Source organism: Salvelinus namaycush, chromosome 4 (assembly GCF_016432855.1).
Source record: "Salvelinus namaycush isolate Seneca chromosome 4, SaNama_1.0, whole genome shotgun sequence".
Classification (NCBI taxonomy): Eukaryota; Metazoa; Chordata; class Actinopteri; order Salmoniformes; family Salmonidae; genus Salvelinus; species Salvelinus namaycush.
The window spans coordinates 36,453,155-36,473,771 of NC_052310.1; the positions used below are offsets into that span (position 1 = coordinate 36,453,155).

At 43.2% G+C, this 20,617-nt stretch overlaps 1 protein-coding gene across 1 annotated transcript in view; it reads right to left on the reverse strand.

Moving 5' to 3' along the window:
- Window positions 1-20,617, reverse strand: part of LOC120046488 (adhesion G protein-coupled receptor A3-like) — a 321,556-nt gene that overhangs the window by 103,534 nt on the left and 197,405 nt on the right. The window contains exons 13-14 of the mRNA XM_038991766.1: window positions 11,940-12,147; window positions 11,204-11,412 (exon numbers count right to left, since the gene is read on the reverse strand). Of these exons, the coding sequence (XP_038847694.1) occupies window positions 11,204-11,412; window positions 11,940-12,147 (417 nt within the window). The remainder of the gene's footprint in view (window positions 1-11,203; window positions 11,413-11,939; window positions 12,148-20,617) is intronic.

Consider the following 20,617-nt stretch of genomic DNA (forward strand, 5'->3'; position numbering starts at 1 on the left):
ACGGGGAGGGGGTGGCTAAGGGCTACTTACTGACTTCCAAACTTAACTGAGCTAGGGCTCTCAACCTACATAGAACACACATTCATTTGTTAAATATCCTGCCAGACTATTATAACATCTAAAGGTCTACTTGAACAATGCAGTGCTTTTCTAAGAGCATAAACACATACACACACGTGCATGCATGAATGTATGTGTGCATGTGCATGCATATGCACACGCACTATGCCCAGCACCATACCAGTACATTTGATAACAGCGCATTTCTATGTTCTGCAGTGAAAAAGAAAAGAAGAAAAGGTCCTAAGAAAAATCGCTCCCTATGATGTCATTGGGGGTAATTATATCAAAATTAAAATAAGTGATTTTCAGCCAGGGGGAGGGCATTATTACATTAGTAGACACTGGTATGTTGCTGGAAATAATGAATATGATGTTAAAAAGTGGTGAAGTGTCCGTTTAACAACTCTTACTGCTAGTGCAATCGCAAAGCTCACCAGATAGACTTCCTCACATCTGTTCCTGTCCAACATTTGTTTTCGCTGTCTCCTGAACCAATAGAGCCCTCCAATGGCATCAGAGTGCCGCCACCCATAAAAAGCAGTGTAATGTCAGAGCCCTGATTACTATTACGATTAACATAAAAACCACATTGTTTCCAAAGCACTTCAGAATAAATTTGGCTGGTGCAGATGAAGGACTTGCCAAAGACAACCCTCTGCAATGCTGTTTAACAATACCACAGACTAGATACTGCTGAATCGCCATCAGGGCCAGACCATAACTGGGCCTACGATGATGTGTGGCAGCAATAGACAACTTGATAGGTCTATAAGAGAGGAGGGAAAGAGAAAGAGCTTTTCCTTTGCTTGAATGTGTCCTATTGCATTTCCATACGTGCAGTATGTCTGTGTGTATTTACAGTGTGCGTGTTTACAGTGTGTGTGAATGTGTGCACGTGTGTGTGAGTGAGGTATAACTATCTCTGAGAAACCAATGTCTGCCTCAAGTTCTGACCCCTTATGTATTCCCATTTCCCACCCCTCCCTCCTTTATTCTGCAATCTTCTCTTCCATTTTTTGATTATGTATTGCATGACAACGCCGTCCAATCCCATTTCACACACTGAATGCTCTGCTATCTGCAGCCATTTAGGCCTAAGTGACCGCTCCATCTCATCCTGCAGCCATTTACATGTTTGGGTCTCATTATGACATTTGCAAGGCAGGCAGGCTGCCACACAGTGTCTGAATGAGCGAGGGGGAATTTCACTGACCAGATTAGTTTTCACCTTTGATACGGGAGCGTATTGCTGGCCCAGTAGAATGGGATTCGCGGTGGAGGGAGAATTGAGTGAGTTTTAAAGTTAAATCGCGGCGGTGCAAAGCCTTACCTCCAGAGAAATGCAAAATGTGCAACATGACTCTGTCCTCCGCCCACAAAAACGTCCCCCTCTCGCAGACAGCCAGACACAAGAACAAGCACACACACACGCGCATCGATGACATGGCAAGAGAGCTGTTCTAATCGAAGAAAAATGATCTCAGCATTTTACCAAAAATATTGTTGTTTTTATTATGAGCCACTTTTATTCCAAACACAGCCATGCCATTTTCATTCATGTAAACTATTACTGTCAGGTCAATGAACATCAAAAGGTATTGCCATAATTATTACCATATGAAATGCAAGTCAATACATATTACGATAGTTAGTCTGTCTGGCTGCTTTACCCATATCCCATTACTGCCTGTGTGTGACTAGAGAAGAGCTACCCACGTGGAATCAAATAGCTATGCCTTGCCTCGGCAACCCTTCTCATTAAATAAAGAAAACATTTCCCAGTGTCATACATTATCTGAGGGCAAATGCCATTAGTTCACATCCAATCATTGTTTGAACAGCTTTAATTATATAAAAAGAGCCAGGGTAAATGAAAGCTCCAGAACAAGGCTAACTATTGACGCTTCTGAAGTACGATGAGACTTTCAACCTAATGTCAGATCCACTGTAACTAGGAAAACACACGGGCAGAAACACCCACACACGCAGACACACACATTAACCCCTTACACTCATGGAAATTGGCATACCGGTATATGGACAGGGCCAAATTGAAATGTTTCTAACAGAAAAACTATACACTGAGAGTACAAAACATTAAGAACACCTTCCTAATATTGAGTTGCACTCCCCCCTCCCACTTTTTCCCCCAGAACAGCCTCAAATCATTGGGGCGTGGACTTTAAAAAGGTGTCGAAAGCATTCCACAGTGATGCTGGCCCATGTTGACTCCAACGCCTCCCACAGTTGTGTCAAGTTGGCTAGACCTCTCCAAACTGTACACAGGTCTAAACTAATTTCAATGCACTTTATTGACTCAAGGAAATTAGCCATTGTCACAGAATGGCACTTGATCCAGAAAGATAAACTCAGCTCTTGCTCTGTTCAATCGTTGGGAATCTATCGAGTTCAATATCATTACATTTGCCATTTTTTACGTCCGTTTTTTTAGAGACAGACATGTATGAAATAATGAATAAATTATACAATCAATTTGACTTTGTTTTTAACCAATCTAACTACAAAACAACATAATGGTAATACTTTACTTGAAAGGTAAATCTCTATTGATAAACTGGGTAAATCAAGATGTAGCCTAGGTCTGTTCACAATATAGGTGAATGCATATTATTATATATAGGAGTGTGATTTTATGTGGCTACAGGTGACAAACAATCCCTTCCATTTAGGACACATTTTATTGGCAACTGCTAGGAGACATTATTTTATTGCACTGATCAACAACATATGCATAGAAGAAGCCATCAATTATTTTATAAAAGTGTGCGCTGTCTCTTTAAGAAAGTAATCATTTGCGAGGCAGAATGTGGCTGTGGAGTCTGACTTTGTGGCTATGTAATCGAGTGGAAACCAGACGGGAGGCAAGGGAGATAAAAAAGTGAATGAGTTTTTGGTGGCAAGAGAGACAACGTGGATTAATAACGTTTTTGGTGACAATCAGCTTTGAAATCAGCATATTTTGTGTTATGGTTTGCATATTATCACAAACAAAGTACGAGGGTAGTGAATTCTGCAGTAAGCTAGCAATGAAAGTTAGCCTACAATTAAAGCTGGAATCTACCAGTATCGTCTTGCATTGTAAAAGTGTTCTAGCCGTTACGGACATTGTTTTGTGAACAGTAATGAACAGTTTCAACATTTCTACATGCTGTGTTGCATTATTCAAGTGAGTTAGCTCCCCACTCATTCTTCACAGAAGTTAACAATGTAACCCAGACAGCTCTAGCAGTGAATGAGTAGGTGGAGCATGCACTTTGCAGGCCCTTTATAGCATGCACGTGCTATAAAGGGCCTGCGCTGATAAATAGACTTGATCCTCTCAATCACACGAGACACATTTGACAGAAGTACTGAAAGTAACATAAATGTACTACCGAACCATTTATTTTTGTATCGGAAAAGTACATACGTTTCTGTATACCGTGCTGCACTAGTCAAAATCCATACAGCGCTGTGAACCAGAGAACCTGAGCTCTGACGTCATGTATAGCACATTACTGTACAGCCACTGGGTTCCAAGGCACTTATCAATGACAAAATCTTACATTTTCAAACCATATACGGGATGACAGGGGCTGTGAGTGGAAAGGGCTATCGCCACCATGAAAAATTAAATATTAGAATTCTCGCTGAGTGATAAGACATTCAAAGGGTGCTTAATGGACCTAGCCACAGATATACCTCTCCCCCTTATCTTTCCCCCTTCAAATTACACAAGTCTCATTTCCTACTGTCCTTATCGGCATTAAGAAGAGTGAACGGGGTGATATCGCATCAATACACATGCTCTAATTACAAGGCAGCATCCAGCTGCCCACGCCTCCTTACAACATTGTCCAAGCGCTGGCCCAACATTGTCCAAGCGTTCAGAGGGAGAAGAAGCAAAGAGCACAGTCCTGGCCTTGCCTGCTGCACAGAAGGCATTCACAATCAAATGGAGGGGGTCAGAAGGTCAAAGAGGACAGGTCACGCTGATGTGGTTGTGGAGATGTTTAGTTCCACTGCTCTGTACATTTTGATTCCTGGTTCAATCTGATTCATGTGCACTGGAGTGGGGGTTGTGCTGTAGAATTCTTAGGTGTTCGCTATTCCATATCAGTTACAGGAGCTCAAATACCCCCACTCAGTATAGTAGCCATCATGTCCGTTCAGCCCCAGCCTTGCTGTGATACTGTCTGTGGTGATATTCCCTGCTCAGTGCTCAGGCCTGGCAGCAGCTACAACCGGCACGCATCAGGAGGGGGGCATTCTGGTAAACTGTCTTGGCTGATGAGACAGGCAGACCTGCAGCCAGCCAGCCAGCCACCGAGCGCTGAGCTGGATCACACTGTACATGGCCCTAATCGATGAAAAATAAGCTCGAAATGTGTTTGTCTAGACCAGCCAGCATGTGCAAATAAGGTGGTGTCCGTTTCGGTTAAAGCGATACACAGTAACGAGAAGAGCAATGTCCAAGACCTTCTCCAATCTCCTGTCCTCATTTAGACCGGGGCAGTTCCTGGAGTGGAAGAGAGGTCAAGTGGCCATTGCAAGGAGGGCTGCTGATGGGTAGAGTAACCTGCAGATCAGCAGGTTACAGTTCACTTTAATCATCATGATGACGTGTGTGTGTGTGTGTGTGTGTGTGTGTGTGTGTGTGTGTGTGTGTGTGTGTGTGTGTGTGTGTGTGTGGGTGTGTGTGCGTGTGTGTGTTGTTCCATATGCGAAAGATATTCTAAATGCTTCCGCTATTTTTGTAGCACTGTTAAAGTTATGCCAAACACATCACATCAGAATTAAAATGTAATTCAACACCATTATCTTTTATAAACAGCGTTCATCAGCATGGACACTTTTCCAATTGAAGTGAACGCAGAGATGCTGTCCATAAAAGCCTGTCACTGCTAATAGTTACCAATGAATCAGTTACTTTCTATAAACATTATCAAAACTGTGAAACTATTGAATAGGCCATAAACTTTCTTTGGAGCGTTCCGACTATGATTGTGAACACAGACATATTAACTCGAAACCTCCTTCTTGCTAGAAGCAGCACCATTATAATCCTTCATATACTGTACTTAGCTGAGGATGGGTAGCAACAGTCATTTGAATAACAATAGGTTAAAGTAATGCCATTTGTTACCAAAAGAAGGGGAGGATAAAATATGGGAGGGAGGCCAATTCCACCCAATATGTTGTGTCAGGGAAAAAGAAGCCCCAACACAGACTATTGGCTGACTACAGCAAAGCCCCAGCAAAACTGTTGATGGTTCAAATTAATGGCAGGCCGTGCAGAACTCATTATTCAGGGTGAAAACAATCTGCATCACATGCCAAATTGTTAGCAAGCTGTAATTTGTTATGGATGGTGACTATTAAAACAGTACCCAGATCAGAAAAGAGACCTCGTCGTTTAATCAGGATCCCTATGTGGCCAGGAGTTTTTCCTGACCTTGTGACCTGACCAGGATAAACTCTGTGCCCTAAATGTTCTTGATCAGGTGGTATGGTCAGGAATAACTCCTGGCCCTGGTGTTTGGTTTATTAGGCTCCCTATTAGCTTTTGCCGAAGCAGCATGCTATTCTTCCTGGGGTCCACAAAAAAACACTGATAGACAAGGACTGTCACACAAAATACAACAATATGCAAACAATACAACGACAACAAAAAGATTGTGTGTGTTAGAGTGTGTCTGTGTGTGCGTTTGTGTGTGTCCCCTCACGGTCCCCGCCATCTTTTTTTAAAGCTGTTTGCTTGAGCAATTGGAGATGGAAGGGAGTTCCATGAGATCATGGCTCTGTATAATACTGTGCATTGCCGCAAATTCGTTTTGAAATTGAGGACTGTGAACAGACCCCTGGTGGCATGTCTTGTGGGGTATATATGGGTGTCTGAGATGAATGTTAATTGATTATACAGACAATCTGTAATTTTCATTATAGTAATACTTCTCATAAAAACTAGAAGAGAAGCAGTTAATCTCTTGTCAATCGTCAACCAGGAAAGACTGGTATGCATGTTGTTGATGTTAGTTCTGTATGTGCAGTTAAGGGCGTGCTGCTCTGTTCTGAACCAGCTGCAGCTTTATTAGGTCTTTCTTTGCTGCACTTGACCATATTCCAGGACAGTAATCAAGATGGGACAAGACCAGAGCCTCAACAAGTACAGTTGTTTTTTGTGCCATAAACGCAGATCTTTTTATAACAGACATACCCCTTCCCATCAACACTACAACTTTGTCAATATGACTTGACCATGATAATTGACCATCCAATGTTATACCTAGGAGTTTAGCTTCCTCAACTTGATCAATGGTCACACCCCTTATAAAGAACTCCAGCTAAGGGTCTTGCTTTTAGTTTTAGATCTATATAAGACCAGTTTATTATTAATCATCCATTCAGGTACTGACTCAGTGAGGTCACTGGCTTTGGGTGATGACATGAAGAGTGTGGAATCTCAGCGTACATAGTCATTCTGCGTTGTGTAAGGCCAGTGGCAAATCATTTGTAAAAATAGAGAAGAGTAACGGCCCAAGGCCGAACACTTATTTCAACCCACACCTCAACACTTCAGTGGTACTGTCATACAACCACAGACAACACACACGTCCTGATTATTCATCCACCCAACAACTTCGTATGAAGAAACCTACTTCCTATCATACCAACAGAATGGCATCTGAATATGTGGAATATAATAAAATTAACCTGGGTATTCATTTGATTTTCATAATTGTCTAAATGTTATAATATTGTTCAACTGAGTAAGAAACTAAGTCACCTTCTAATCAAAAGGATCATTTATCCCCAGGTGTCCTCAAGCAGCTTCAAAACTCTTTGGAAAGCTCCTCTCAGACAGTACAAAAGGAGAATTGATTCTATGTTCCGGCACAGCAGACTGAATGAGTCTCTCAGTCAGAAACCAGAAGGCGTAGTGATGCTGATCTCCTACGCATACATGGGAATGGATTTGTGCTCCTCTCCATATGCATCCATCTTTAAAACAAGAGTGGGCGAGCCAGGGGTCAGAGTTAAGCATGGGTAAGTGGCTCACAAATCGTTAGCGGTGCCCTAACCCTCATCGTTATCACACAGTCTGACACCAACACAAACATGGTGGGGTTGTGTTTGTGGGGGGGGATTGTGTGTGTAGGTGTGTGGGTTTATTTGTGTGTGTATGTGTGTGTGTGTTTGTGTGTGCGCGCATGCGTGTTGAGGTTGGGAGAGTCAAAACAGCATGCATAATTCCACCACAATGATGCCAACAGATAAGAAGGATGAGACAAAGAGAGTACATGTACACGGTCTCTCCTGCTTGCCATTGGTATACTCTCAATACAGATTACTATCCTCACAAAAAGTATTTCCTTTATCCACAGAATGCATAGTTTATTAATTTCCATGTTTTTGTTATTAGATGGGTTTTGTGCACTACGTGGTACAAAGGTGTATTCTAGGACTTAAAATGCCACGGCTCTAGGCATTGGGCGGAATCTAGATCGTCATACCTTCATATCGACCTTGTGCCAACGCAAGATATTCGGTAATACCGGCACTGAACAAAAGGGGCACTATTTTCCAACCCCACTGAGCTAACTAGCATTAGCGCAATGACTGGAAGTCTATGGGAATCTATTAGCGTGCTATGCATGTCCACTCAGCATCACACAGTCAGTCTCCCCTACAGGCTATAGAAATGCATCTCTCAATAGATCCTCTTCTATTGGCTTACGACTTTGGAGCCTTTGTCATGGTTGGATACTGACAAAGCCAGCTTTTCCCTGCATTCTGCTCTCTGTAAAGGTCTGTCCTTGCATATTAAACAGGTGAGAGCACTAGAGCAATAACATGGAGAGGACTTTGCCTCCCAGACTATACCTTATGTTTAGCCCCATCTAAAAATGCCATCATGGTTGACAGTGATAGACACACACACACAGGTTAAAAGGGGAAAAGAAATACTGTCACTGATGAAGATGAACGATCAGACTGCAATGCTGTAAATGAATGAGTCAGCCTTGCCCTCCCTACAGACACAGGCCTAGTGGGCTATAGTACACACACCAAGAAGGCAAGGGAAGGACTGGAGCTGGAGCTGTCCATGGTGTTGAAACCGAGAGCATGCATGCCACAGCATGTATCTTCCATCTGAGTAACTCAACTGCAAACATCTTTTATAATATAATTTGGCATTCCCAAAGGATACTGTGTGCAGGGGAGACTGGATCTGTCCATGGTTCTGAAACCTGGAGAGTCAACCTACAGCATATCTTTCAGTTACTAACACAAACAAACATATAGCACAATATATTGTTATGTAGAGAAGTAGATTTAGCAAGGCAAGGGGATAACTGGAACTGTCCATGGTGCTGAAACATGGGGTCCAGCATGCTACAACATTAATCCTATCTTCAATTTCATTTAGGTACAAAAAATCATATTTTAAATAGAATTTGGTGCTCATAAGGTGGCTAGGCTGGGGGTGGTGGAACTATTAGTGGTGCTGAACCTGGGAGCTCAGCATGCTATGTGTCTCCTATCTCTCAGATTTACTAAAATACAAACATATCGGTGTCTTCAATAACATGAGATTCAGCAGGCAGCTCCAGAAGGAACTGTCCATGGTTCTGAAACCTGAAAGGTATCATGCTATGAGTCTCCTATCCCTCCGATTTGTCAACATATGACTCAACAATCAACACAGCAAGGGAGCTCACCATCTCTTCTTTAATGAGCCCAATACCAATTACTATCTTATAATATAATTTGGTTTTCACATACTATAAGGAAACTGGTGATATTAGTAATCTACCTGCTGTCTATTCCATGAACCAAAAGTTCCAAAATATCTAATGTTATTCATATCTATATTTATATTTGTATCTAGGGACTAATCCAAACAGAAACAAGAGCTCTTTCAATGAAATTCTCCTTCTTCCTTTCATTTAGCATTCTGGTCACAGGTCTACGAGAGAGACTCTCTAGCATTACATTCTCCTAAGCCAAATCAAAAGAATCTCATTAAATTGCTTTCAATATAACAAACCATAACTGGATCCCAATCCCCAGGGAAAATTGTATTGGACCGTCACACTTTTAGTGGACTAATCATCTCCACACAAGCCCCAAAGTGCTGAATGAGAACTGCCTACATTATTAGAGCCGGAGATTGCTAGTGTGCCTTTCAGACGAGATGATGGTTCTCGCTTTGCCATCTCTCAAAACTGTCTTTGATTGTTTGCCCCTGTGTCATTCTGTTCAAAGTTGTAGATTTATCCTCTAATGGTTTCTTGTCTTGTACCTGGCAGAGATTTGACTGTGGCTCATTCGAGGGCAGACGGTGCCATGTTGGCTCTACTTTATTGCAGTCCAGGCAGTGGTTCACCTCAGAGGTGAATACTGTATCATCTGATTACACTCTGCTGCAGAACTGCCCATGTAGGATATCTGAGATGATCATACCACAGCTACATACACTATGACCATTTCTGAAATAAATGCTTGTTTTTTTCTAATTGTAACATTACATCTATTCACCATTACTTGTATATTCAATGATCACACTAAAAGTTTGGGTAGAGTTTGCAACTTGTTGAGATCACTAGATATAGCATTAATACAGTTGTTGTCATTCTGTACATCAAGGCCGCTGTGTTCAAGTTTTTTGGGGGGATCCAAACTTGCTTCAATGACCATGCTGGAGTCACTAACATCAGTTTATAACACATTACAAGATAACATCTGGTGGTAGACAACACATTACCAGAACAGTTCCAGTTTACCATGAGGAGATCACGCAACAAGTTCAGTAATACAGAGTCAGACAGGAGGGAGAAATCATACCGCAACAGAGATAGTGCAGAAAAAAATTGTGATGTCACGAGTCTGTAAATAAGGGTCCTTTTCTCGGGCACTGCAGATACTACTGCGGGTGTGGTGACTGCATTAGTAAAGCGCGCGCGGTCTCCACGCAAACACAGGAATAATACAGTATAATCTGCTTTCATTGGAGAGACCAGACTGCAACAGCTACCCGCCCACCGCAACTAGCACTTCCAATTGACGTGCCCAGAAGTTCAAATCATGAATCTGTTGTCAGGTCTATTCACTAAATTGCCTTGCGATCTCACCTTGCTTGTGCGCTGACTGCCACCATACCAATAACCGCTTGCCATCAAGCGAAGTGAAAAGCGTCTACCCTAGCCCAGGTTGTATATTAAATACATAGCTTACATTGCCACAGCCCCACGCAATGACAATCTGACATCTGCGCTCAATCTGACAACAGCTTGATATTCCATGCACACCATCCCTTGCTCTCATTATGCCGCTTTTTTCTCCCGTCTGCTTTGTAACCGACATATGTCTACCCACTGGAATAAGAACGAAATTAAAATATTCCGATAAAAGCAACTCGGGAAGACACCAACATTCCACAGAACAACACTTTCATGCACTACAAGGACTAACCTCCCAATCTAGCGAATCCCAGTCTTCGGTAAACATCCGGAGGATCTCTGTCCTTCCAAACGCGGACTAGGCAAAGAGGCACTACGGAATGACTGAGCGATGCGATGCCATTGCGCTGTCGGTATTATCCTCATGAAATCAATTTTAATAGGGGACGTCGACAGGAGAAGGTATTCGTAAATACACACCGCGACCAACTTGCGCGAGATAGATTTAATGATAGCTTTCTTTACAATCGAACATTTCGGTGGAAGAAGGTTGCAACCAATTACTACACCACTTGCGCTTGACTAGCAGGCGAATACTGACAAGGCGCTCGTTCTATTGAGCATCGTTTCGATTTGAGCTGCCGTACTCCCTTTAGCAGAGGTGGCAGACAAGAAAACCAACTTCGTATTTCCAAAATGTAGAAAAAACGAGTAATACAATCCTCAGCCATGGTTCCATTGCGCATCTCCCCATTACATTTTCCTCTGTGGGAATAGGCTACAACAATAAAGCAAGATTTTGAAAGGTCCCTTATATCACGAAGTGGTTGGCAAGGCACGTGACTACTCCTTTGTGCAAAATGATGTATTGGATTCATTATAAGCAACAAGCCGCGAGATAGCCAGGGAAAGGGTGTCCTGTGAGAGGATTGGAATAAGGTCACTTCTGTACTCACCATTAGCACCGCAAAGTTATTGTGATGAGTGCAATGAATGGTGGTCGTGTTGCCCGTGGAGCCTGTTATGTGGCACCCCTCTGCCCGCCAGCCACCGTGCCCATCTAGCAGGTCAAAATCCCAATAGGCTGCAGTTGGGTCTACACCCAGCGCGAAGTGCCTGAGAGCAATGGTAACCGAGTGCACGGCGCTCCCGATGCTGCACCCATCTGCAAGAAAGCAACACATTAAATTAGGGAAACCAAGTGGAAAGTCTAAGTGCAACATCCAAGAAACGAGCACACACCACACACACACACACCACACACCACACACCACACACACACTTTACTGTCCGACAACCATAAATTATTATTAATTCTGCCTATTTTCATAATGTATATCTATCTTTCATTGACATGTTTGTGTTTAAGATTTAAAAGCTATTAAAACATCTGCCACAGATATCATCAGGAGGATGGTAACGACAAAAATATTATACAATAAAAAGAAATAGCACGCATATGAAGATTTGTCAAATGTGGTGTGAATTAGGCTATGTGTTTAGGATAAAAAATATTTAGACATAGTTGTGTTTTTAACAAAAATATGTAATATGGATCAAATCTCTACAGGCTGCGCACTTTTTCATTTTTGCATGCATGTGCGTGTCCCTGTGTTTGTCGATAGCGGATCATACTTTTAGACAACGTTGACATCAGAGCCATGATGATAAAATGCATGCATTTCCTCTTACCTAATTTGGTGAAAGCAACTGGTGTCGAAACGCTCCTACGTTTTCCATCATCTGCAAGGTTTGACGAATTCCCTGTGCAAGGAAAGAGTTTCCCATTTCGAAAGACAATAAACTGCAGCTTGCAAGTCGAGTTATCAACAGATTGCAACGCAGAGGGGTTAGGCGTACCAGCCAGCGGTAAATGGATTGCGGCGACTGCCACGGAGTTCTGCGGATGGAATAAAAAAGGACAAAATACAAATTGAATAATGCCATTCGCTAGAGAGAGGCTGAAAATTATCACTCCAGTAGCTTGTAAGATTGACACATTGCCTCTCTCTCCAAGATTGGTAGCGACCAAAGAGCACAAGTAACCATGGGAATGGGTTTCACTCGGTAGGCTACGTCGTCTGAAGAGATCTCGTGCGCCTATTTGGTAAGGTTTCCTGCCGCAGAGGTGGAAATGGTTCTTAACATCTCAGCTCGAGGGCACATCAACACTGCAGCGTTGATTTAAAGAGACAACCGGCCTCACTTTATCTTCCCCTCACAGCCTATAAACGCCACGGAACCCCCGAAAATAACATTTTGTGAGCTCTGGGAAGTATAGACAGTTTCTTAAAAAAGTATAGTGGCATTACATTGTACGTGGGTGGGGTTCCAGAATGGATTGAGTGCACTTAGGTGGACCAGAACCAGAGCAAGCACTCCTCATATCTGAGTTCAAGTCTAATCAAATAAAAAGGTCCCAAAGTGCTAGTCATCAGCATAGGGGCATGGGAGAACGTAGCCTACCCATAAGTGAATGTGCTCTGATTAATATTTTCCTGATAAATGTTTAATAAAATATTCTACATTATTATGACAACATAATTGCATATTTTTGCACTGGACATGTGTTTCCACTCCAGTGCGACAATATATACCTAGTGATGTGTTTTTATCCATCCATTTATTTGGACACCCTACTCATTCGTCATTGAGAGCATTCATGGAGAATAACCAACAGAAAACACTGTTGGGTGAAACCATGATTCTACAACATAGTTCAAAGCATTGAAATTTCCATAGGTGCATGAGGTCTGTTATGGATGTATGTGACGTAAAAAGAGCCTGGCATCAGCTAGTCCAAAGGGTAAGAGGAAGAGTTGGTGAGGCAAGGGAAGGACAAACTGTCCGTGATGCTGAAACATGGAGAGAGAACTATTCCCATCCAATTCCCATTGTTATTGCCATTTGCCTCCCAGATTCATAGATACTTTAAGTAATGGATATTATCTACATAGGTCTATCATCCAATTCTCTGGCAATGAATGGCTCTCCTCAGGTAACGTGGCCTTACAAGATTCAAAGTTCTTCAGCTCTCTGACCATTACATTACCCTGGAGCAGGCCAATCCTGTAAAGTGACATGAGCCAACAGAATACTTAAGCACCATCTCTTCTCTTTACAACCAACGTGTGCAAGGAGCCCGTGCTAATTTACGACCCGGGTTTGTTAGCTATTTGTTTCTGCATTGACTCCCACTTGAAAGGTTATTGATTTTCATCCTGCAGAGAGAGATGAATCTCTGCCTTGAAATTTACGTTACATGGTTTTCCTCCAGATAAGCTTAAGCAAGCAGTATATTTCTCAAAAGCACTGGGATACAGGCATCCCAGACCGTGTCAAAGTGGATTTGATTGGTGACGTCATCAGGGACAAGTGATGGATACAGTGGAATCCTTGAAGGAGTGGCTCAAGGATTTGGGCTCCTATTCACAAAGTGTCTCAGAGTAGGAGTGCTGATCTAGGATCAGGACCTCCCTGTTCATATATAATCTTCTCCATTATGATCTAAAATACTAACCTGATCCTAGATCAGCAGTCATACACCAATACGTTTTGTGATGGGCCCAGATCTCAAACAGTGAGGAATACCAGGTGACCTCACCTCACAACACAGATCCTTTTAAATGTCACAACACTGCATGAACATCTTATCTCACAAGCCCATCCTCTCTCTGCAGCTTTTCATCCTCTTTATCAGCCTTTTCGAAGGGATTTTATAGCCCAGAGGGTGTGCTGTCTGTGGCATGCACAACGCCTTGCTTTAACAAACGCTCTAAGTCCGTCCGGAATAACCTAAGAAGGCAGTAAGGCTACATTCGCATGAGGAACTCGCTGGGGACTTCACACTTCTAAGTTGATTTAACTAGGAGCGGCGCCACCGTGTGATCTTGCCTGGGCCCTTCCCCTTTCTGAAACATTGCATGCTTTAGTCTTACAGATGTAGGATTTTAATTTGAGACAGTTTGCTACCACAGGAAAATAATCCTGCAGCAACAGGAAATGTGAATTATTATGTGGATTATAATTAATGGACTGTCAAGTCTACTCCTGCTCCTCCTCTCCGGCATTCGACGTCGCCGGTTTACTAAGCACCGGCCCTGGCTACCCATCATTGTTTCTGCATTGACTAGCACTTCAAAGGTGTAGTGCTTTGAAAGGCTGGTCATGGCTCACATCAACACCATTATCCCAAAAACCCTAGACCCACTCCAATTTGCATACCTCCCCAACAGATCCACAGATGATGTAATCTTCAATGCACTCAACACGGCCCTTTCCCACCTGGACAAAAGGAACACCTATGTGAGAATGCTATTCATTGACTACAGCTCAGCATTCAACAACATAGTGCCCTCAAAGCTCATCACTAAGCTAAGGACCCTGGGACTAAACACCTCCCTCTGCAACTGGATCCTGGATTTCCTGACGAGCCGCCCCCAGGTGGTAAGGGTAGCTAACAAAACATCTGCCATGCTGATACTCGGGGGCCCCTCAGGGGTGCGTGCTCAGTCCTCTCCTGTAATCCCTGTTCACTCATGACTGCATGGCCAGGCACGACTCCAACACCATCATCAAGCTTGCCAATGACACAACAGTGGTAGGCCTGATCACCAACAACGATGAAACAGCCTATAGGGAGGAGGTCAGAGACCTGGCCGTGTGGTGCCAGGACAAGAACCTCTCCTTCAACGTGATCAAGACAAAGGAGATGATTGTGGACTACAGGAAAAGGAGGACCGAGCACGCCCCCATTCTCATCGACGGGGCTGCAGTGGAGCAGGTTGAGAGCTTCATGTTCCTTGGTGTCCACATCACCAACACACTATCATGGTCCAAACACAATAAGACAGTCGTGAAGAGGGCACGACAAAGCCTATTCCCCCTCAGGAGACTGAAAAGATTTGTCATGGGTCCTGAGATCCTCAAAAGGTTCTACAGCTGCACCATCGAGAGCATCCTAACTGGTTGCATCACTGCCTGGTATGGCAACTGCTCAGCCTCCGACCGCTAGGCAGTACAGAGGATATTGCGTACGGCCCAGTACATCACTGGGGCCAAGCTTCCTGCAATCCAGGACCTATATACCAGGCGGTGTCAGAGGAAGGCCCTAAAAATTGTCAAAGACTCAAGCCACCCTAGTCATAGACTGTTCTCTCTGCTACCGCATGGCAAGCGGTACCGGAGCACCAAGTCTAGGTCCAAAGGCTTATTAACAGCTTCTACACCCAAGCCATAAGACTCCTGAACAGCTAATCAAAGGGCTACCCAGACACCTCTTTTACACTGCTGTTACTCTCTGTTTATTATCTATGCATAGTCACTTAAACTCTACCTACATGTACATATTACCTCAATTACATCGACTAACCGGTTACCTTGCACATAGACTCTGTACCAGTACCCCCTGCCTTGCTATTGTTATTTTACTGCTGCTGTTGAATTATTTGTTACTTTTTATTTTCTATTTTTAACTTCTTTATTTTTGTACTTTTTTTTCTTAAAAACTTCTTAAAGCATTGTTGGTTAAGGGCTTGTAAGTAAGCATTTCACTGTAAGGTCTACACCTGTTGTATTCGGGGCATGTGACGAATAAAATGTGATTTTGATTTGATCATTACATACACTTGTGCCTCATCAGGCACACCTGGACTCTATCACCTTCCTGATAACTCCCCATATATATATATATAGCACTCTGTTGTTATTTCCCATCAGGCGTTATTCACACAGTGAATCAGAAGCTTAGAGTGTGCCCACGCTTAACACTGGCCCAGCCCTCAGGTCCACAAGGTATGATGTGCCATTTCTGATAGCCAGCAGACGGAAGACGTTTACACCGAGAGGCCCAACAAACAATAGGATAGAGTCAGCTGTCCGTATGAACTCTCCTGCCATGTAATCATATAACTCAAATTAATGTCAAGCTAAAGTGCCCAAAGAAAATATCTTAAAGTGTCAAATCACAGTGTAGTTCAGCAACATGACATAACCAGGTGTCTCTGTGCATAAGCCCGGGTTCCTACCGCCACCATGAGACTGCTGACTACGGGAGCAGAGATTTATATTGCATAGGCAGCTGGTATTCATCTTCCTCAGTGACAAGCTTTGGAGGAGATGTCCTCACCTCATTGGCTATCAAAGAATGAGTGACCAGGAAACAGATACTCTAACCTACCAGGGACTCATCCTCATTTTAGTCTGAGCCAAATGTGAGTCAGAGAAAATGCATCATTGTCTTTGTTCGCTTGTTTATATGTTTGTGTGTGTGTTTCTGAAAGACTAATGTCATGCACAATGTTTACTGATAAGTACAATAATTACATGTTCTTACATGCAGCATAATGAGAACATGGGAATTCCTTATTAGAAGTGCTTTCTAGCAATTTTTAGGCTGTAGCCTAAATTTAAAACGATGACTCCACATCAAAATGTAATAATTCTCTCAAGATGATTGCCATGTCTGAAGCTTAAATGGCCCACCTCTCTTTAGTTGTGTTCAGTGTTGTGTTAGCATTACTCACATAGTGAGAGAAATTAAAACAGGCTACATGTTTCCATGCCAACCAGCTGCTTCACCCAGACAAGGTTTGGATTGAGAGCAGATTGGAGCGAGGCAGGAAATACAACTGGCTCTGTGGAGACAGAACACAGTGCCTGCTCCGTCTTGGAGACAGATTCCTCTTCTTACATGGTCTTACGCAATTCTGAACTGTCTTCCAAAATGTTTCTCTCACTTTTGAGAGAAATACACTATAAAACGACCTTAGCACATATTTAAATATGAGGATAAATATCATATTGTTTGATTAATCCAAAGGCAAACTGTTTTAAATGAATAACAGTAAGTAAATAGGAATACACTGTGCCTGGATTGAGATAATCATTCCTAGTCAATAAACATCATTTAAAAAATAATTAATTCAGAGACAAACTGTTAGAAATGAAGCCTTCTTTACTGTAGGTACATTGAATATTCTGTGCGTGGATTGAGATAATTCTTCATTGTAAATAAAACAGCTGGGGTGACGGGGCTGTTTGCCCTGAGAGAATTTCTCTTATAGACTGTGGTGTAGTACTGAGATGGATCTTAGCAGAACAGAGACAGATGCTTCTCTAATGGCACAAGGGAGAAGAGCCTATATCAGTACTGTAAATGTTGTGATGCATTAAAACACTCCGTACTAATTTCACAACAAAGGGAGTGAAAGGCGTACTGTGTGCCTGAGAGCATGACAAAGGATGACAAAGCATGACAACTACCTTATTAAACTGAACTACCTTATTAAACTTAAACTACCTTATCTTCTGAATCAATCTATGTACAGTTGAAGTCGGAAGTTTACATACACTTAGATACACTCACAAATTTCTTGGTTAGGACATCTACTTTGTGCATGACACAAGTAATTTTTCCAACAATTGTTTACAGACAGATTATTTCACTTATAATTCACTGTATCACAATTCCAGTGGGTCAGAAGTTTACATAGACTAATTTGACTGTGCCTTTAAACAGCTTGGAAAATCCCTGAAAATGTCATGGCTTTAGAAGCTTCTGATAGGCTAATTGGCATCATTTGAGTCAATTGGAGGTGTACCTGTGGATGTATTTCAAGGCCTACCTTCAAACTCAGTGCCTCTTTGCTTGACATCATGGGAAAATCAAAAGAAATCAGCCAAGACCTCAGAAAAAAAATTGTAGACCTCCACAAGTCTGGTTCGTCCTTGGGAGCAATGTCAGCCGTCATACCGCTCAGGAAGGAGACACGTTCTGTCTCCTAGAGATGAACGTACTTTGGTGCGAAAAGTGCAAATCAATCCCAAAACAACAGCAAAGGACCTTGTGAAGATGCTGGAGGAAACAGGTACAAAAGTATCTATATCCACAGTAAAACGAGTCCTATATCAACATAACCTGAAAGGCCGCTCAGCAAGGAAGAAGCCACTGCGCCAAAACCGCCATATAAAAGCCAGACTACGGTTTGCAACTGCACATGGGGGCAAAGATCGTACTTTTTGGAGAAATGTCCTCTGGTCTGATGAAACAAAAATAGAACTGTGTGGCCATTATGACCATTGTTATGTTTGGAGTAAAAAGGGGGAAGCTTGCAAGCCGAAGAACACCATCCCAACCGTAAAGCACGGGGGTGGTAGCATCATGTTGTGGGGGTGCTTTGCTGTAGGAGGGACTGGTGCATATCACAAAATAGATGGCTTCATGAGGGAGGAAAATTATGTGGATATATTGAAGCAACATCTCAAAACATCAGTCAGGAAGTTAAAGCTTGGTCGCAAATGGGTCTTCCAAATGGACAATGACCCCAAGCATACTTCCAAAGTGATGGCAAAATGGCTTAAGGACAACAAAGTCAAGGTATTGGAGTGGCCATCACAAAGCCTTGACCTCAATCCTATAGAAACTTTGTGGGCAGAACGGAAAAAGCATGTGCGAGCAAGGAGGCCTACAAACCTGACTCAGTTACACCAGCTCTGTCAGGAGGAATGGGCCAAAATTCACCCAACTTATTGTGGGAAGCTTGTGGAAGGCTGCACAAAATGTTTGACCCAAGTTAAACAATTTAGAGACAATGCTACCAAATACTAATTGAGCAGTTGCCCTACCAGCGGTGATGGAGCCAGTCAAGATGCTATCAATGGCGCAGCTGTGGAACTTTTTGAGGATCGGAGGGCACATGCCAAATCTTTTCAGCCTCTTGAGGGGGAAGAGGCACTGTTGTGCCACTTCACGACTGTGTTGGTGTGTTTGGACCATGATAGATGCATAGTGATGTGGGCACAGAGGAACTTGAAGTTCTCGACCCACTACAGCCCCGTCAATGTGAATGGGAGCGTGGTCGGACCTTCGTTTCCTGTAGCCTACAATCAGCTTTTTCGTCTTGCTGACGTTGAGGGAGAGGTTGTTGTCCTGGCACCACACTGCCATGTCTCTAACCGCCTCCCTATAGGTTGTCTCATTGTCATCGGTGATCAGGCCTACCACCATTGTGTCATCTGCAAACTTAATGATGGTGATGGAGTTGTGCGCGGCCACTCAGTAGTGGGTCAACAGGAAGTACAGGATGGGACTAAGCATACATCCCTGAGGGGCTTCTGTGTTGAAGGTCAGCATGGCAGAGGTGTTGTTGCCTACCCTCGCCACCTGGGGGCGCCCTGTCAGGAAATCCAGGATCCAGTTGCAGAGGGAGGTCTTCAGTCCCAGGTCCTTAGCTTAGTGGACACTATGGTGTTTAACACTGAGCTGTAGTCAATGAACAGCAGTCTCACGTAGGTGTTCCTTTTGTCCATGTGGGAAAAGGCAGTGTGGAGTGCAATAGAGATTGAGTCACCTGTGGATAATTTGGGGCGGAATGCAAATTGCAGTGGGTCCAGGGTGTCTGGGATGATGGTGTTGATGTGAACAGCCTTTCAAAGCATTTCATGGCTACAGATGTGAGTGCTATGGGGCGATAGTCATTTAGACAGGTTACCTTGGCGTTCTTGGGCACATGGATTATGGTGGTCTGCTTGAAACATGTAGGTATTACAGACTGGGTCAGCGAGAGGTTGAAAATGTCAGTGAAGACACTTGCCAGCTGGTCAGCGCATGCTCTGAGTATGTGTCCTGGTAATCCATCTGATCCTGTGGCCTTGTAATTGTTAACCTGTTTTAAGGTCTTACTCACTGCGGCTATGGAGAGTGTGATCACACAGTCGTCCGGAACAGCTGGTGCTCACACAAATGGTTCAGTGTTGCTTGCCTCGAAGCGAGCATAGAAGGCATTTAGCTCGTTTGGTAGTCTCGAGTCACTGGGCAGCTCACGGCTGGGTTTCCCTTTGTAATATGTGATAGTTTGACGAGCGTCAATGCCAGTGTAGTAGGATTCGATCTTTGTCCCGTATTGACAATTTGCCTATTTGATGGTTCGTTGGAGGGCGTAGCAGGATTTCTTATAAGCGTCCGTGTTAGTGTCTCACTCCTTGAAAACGGCATCTCTAGCCTTTAGCTCAGTGCGGATGTTGCCCATAATCCATGGCTTCTGGTTGGGATATGTATGTACGGTCACTGTGGTGACATCGATGCACTTATTAATGAAGCTGGTGACTGATGTGGTAAAGTGGGAGTGCTGCCACTAGACTTGTCTTGAAAGGTAAAATAAAGCCTTGGATTAGGCTAACATAGGGGTGTGTCTCTATTTGGCCCAATCCAGAGAAAGACAAGTAATAAAATGGACCCCCTTTTTTCCATTCAGTCCTTTCAGTACGATCTCTGTATTACATTACTCTACGATTGGTTTTAACCTTCAGCAATTTAGTCTGGAAACAAACAGAAAACAAGATAGTACAATAAAGCAGATATGCTACTGGTC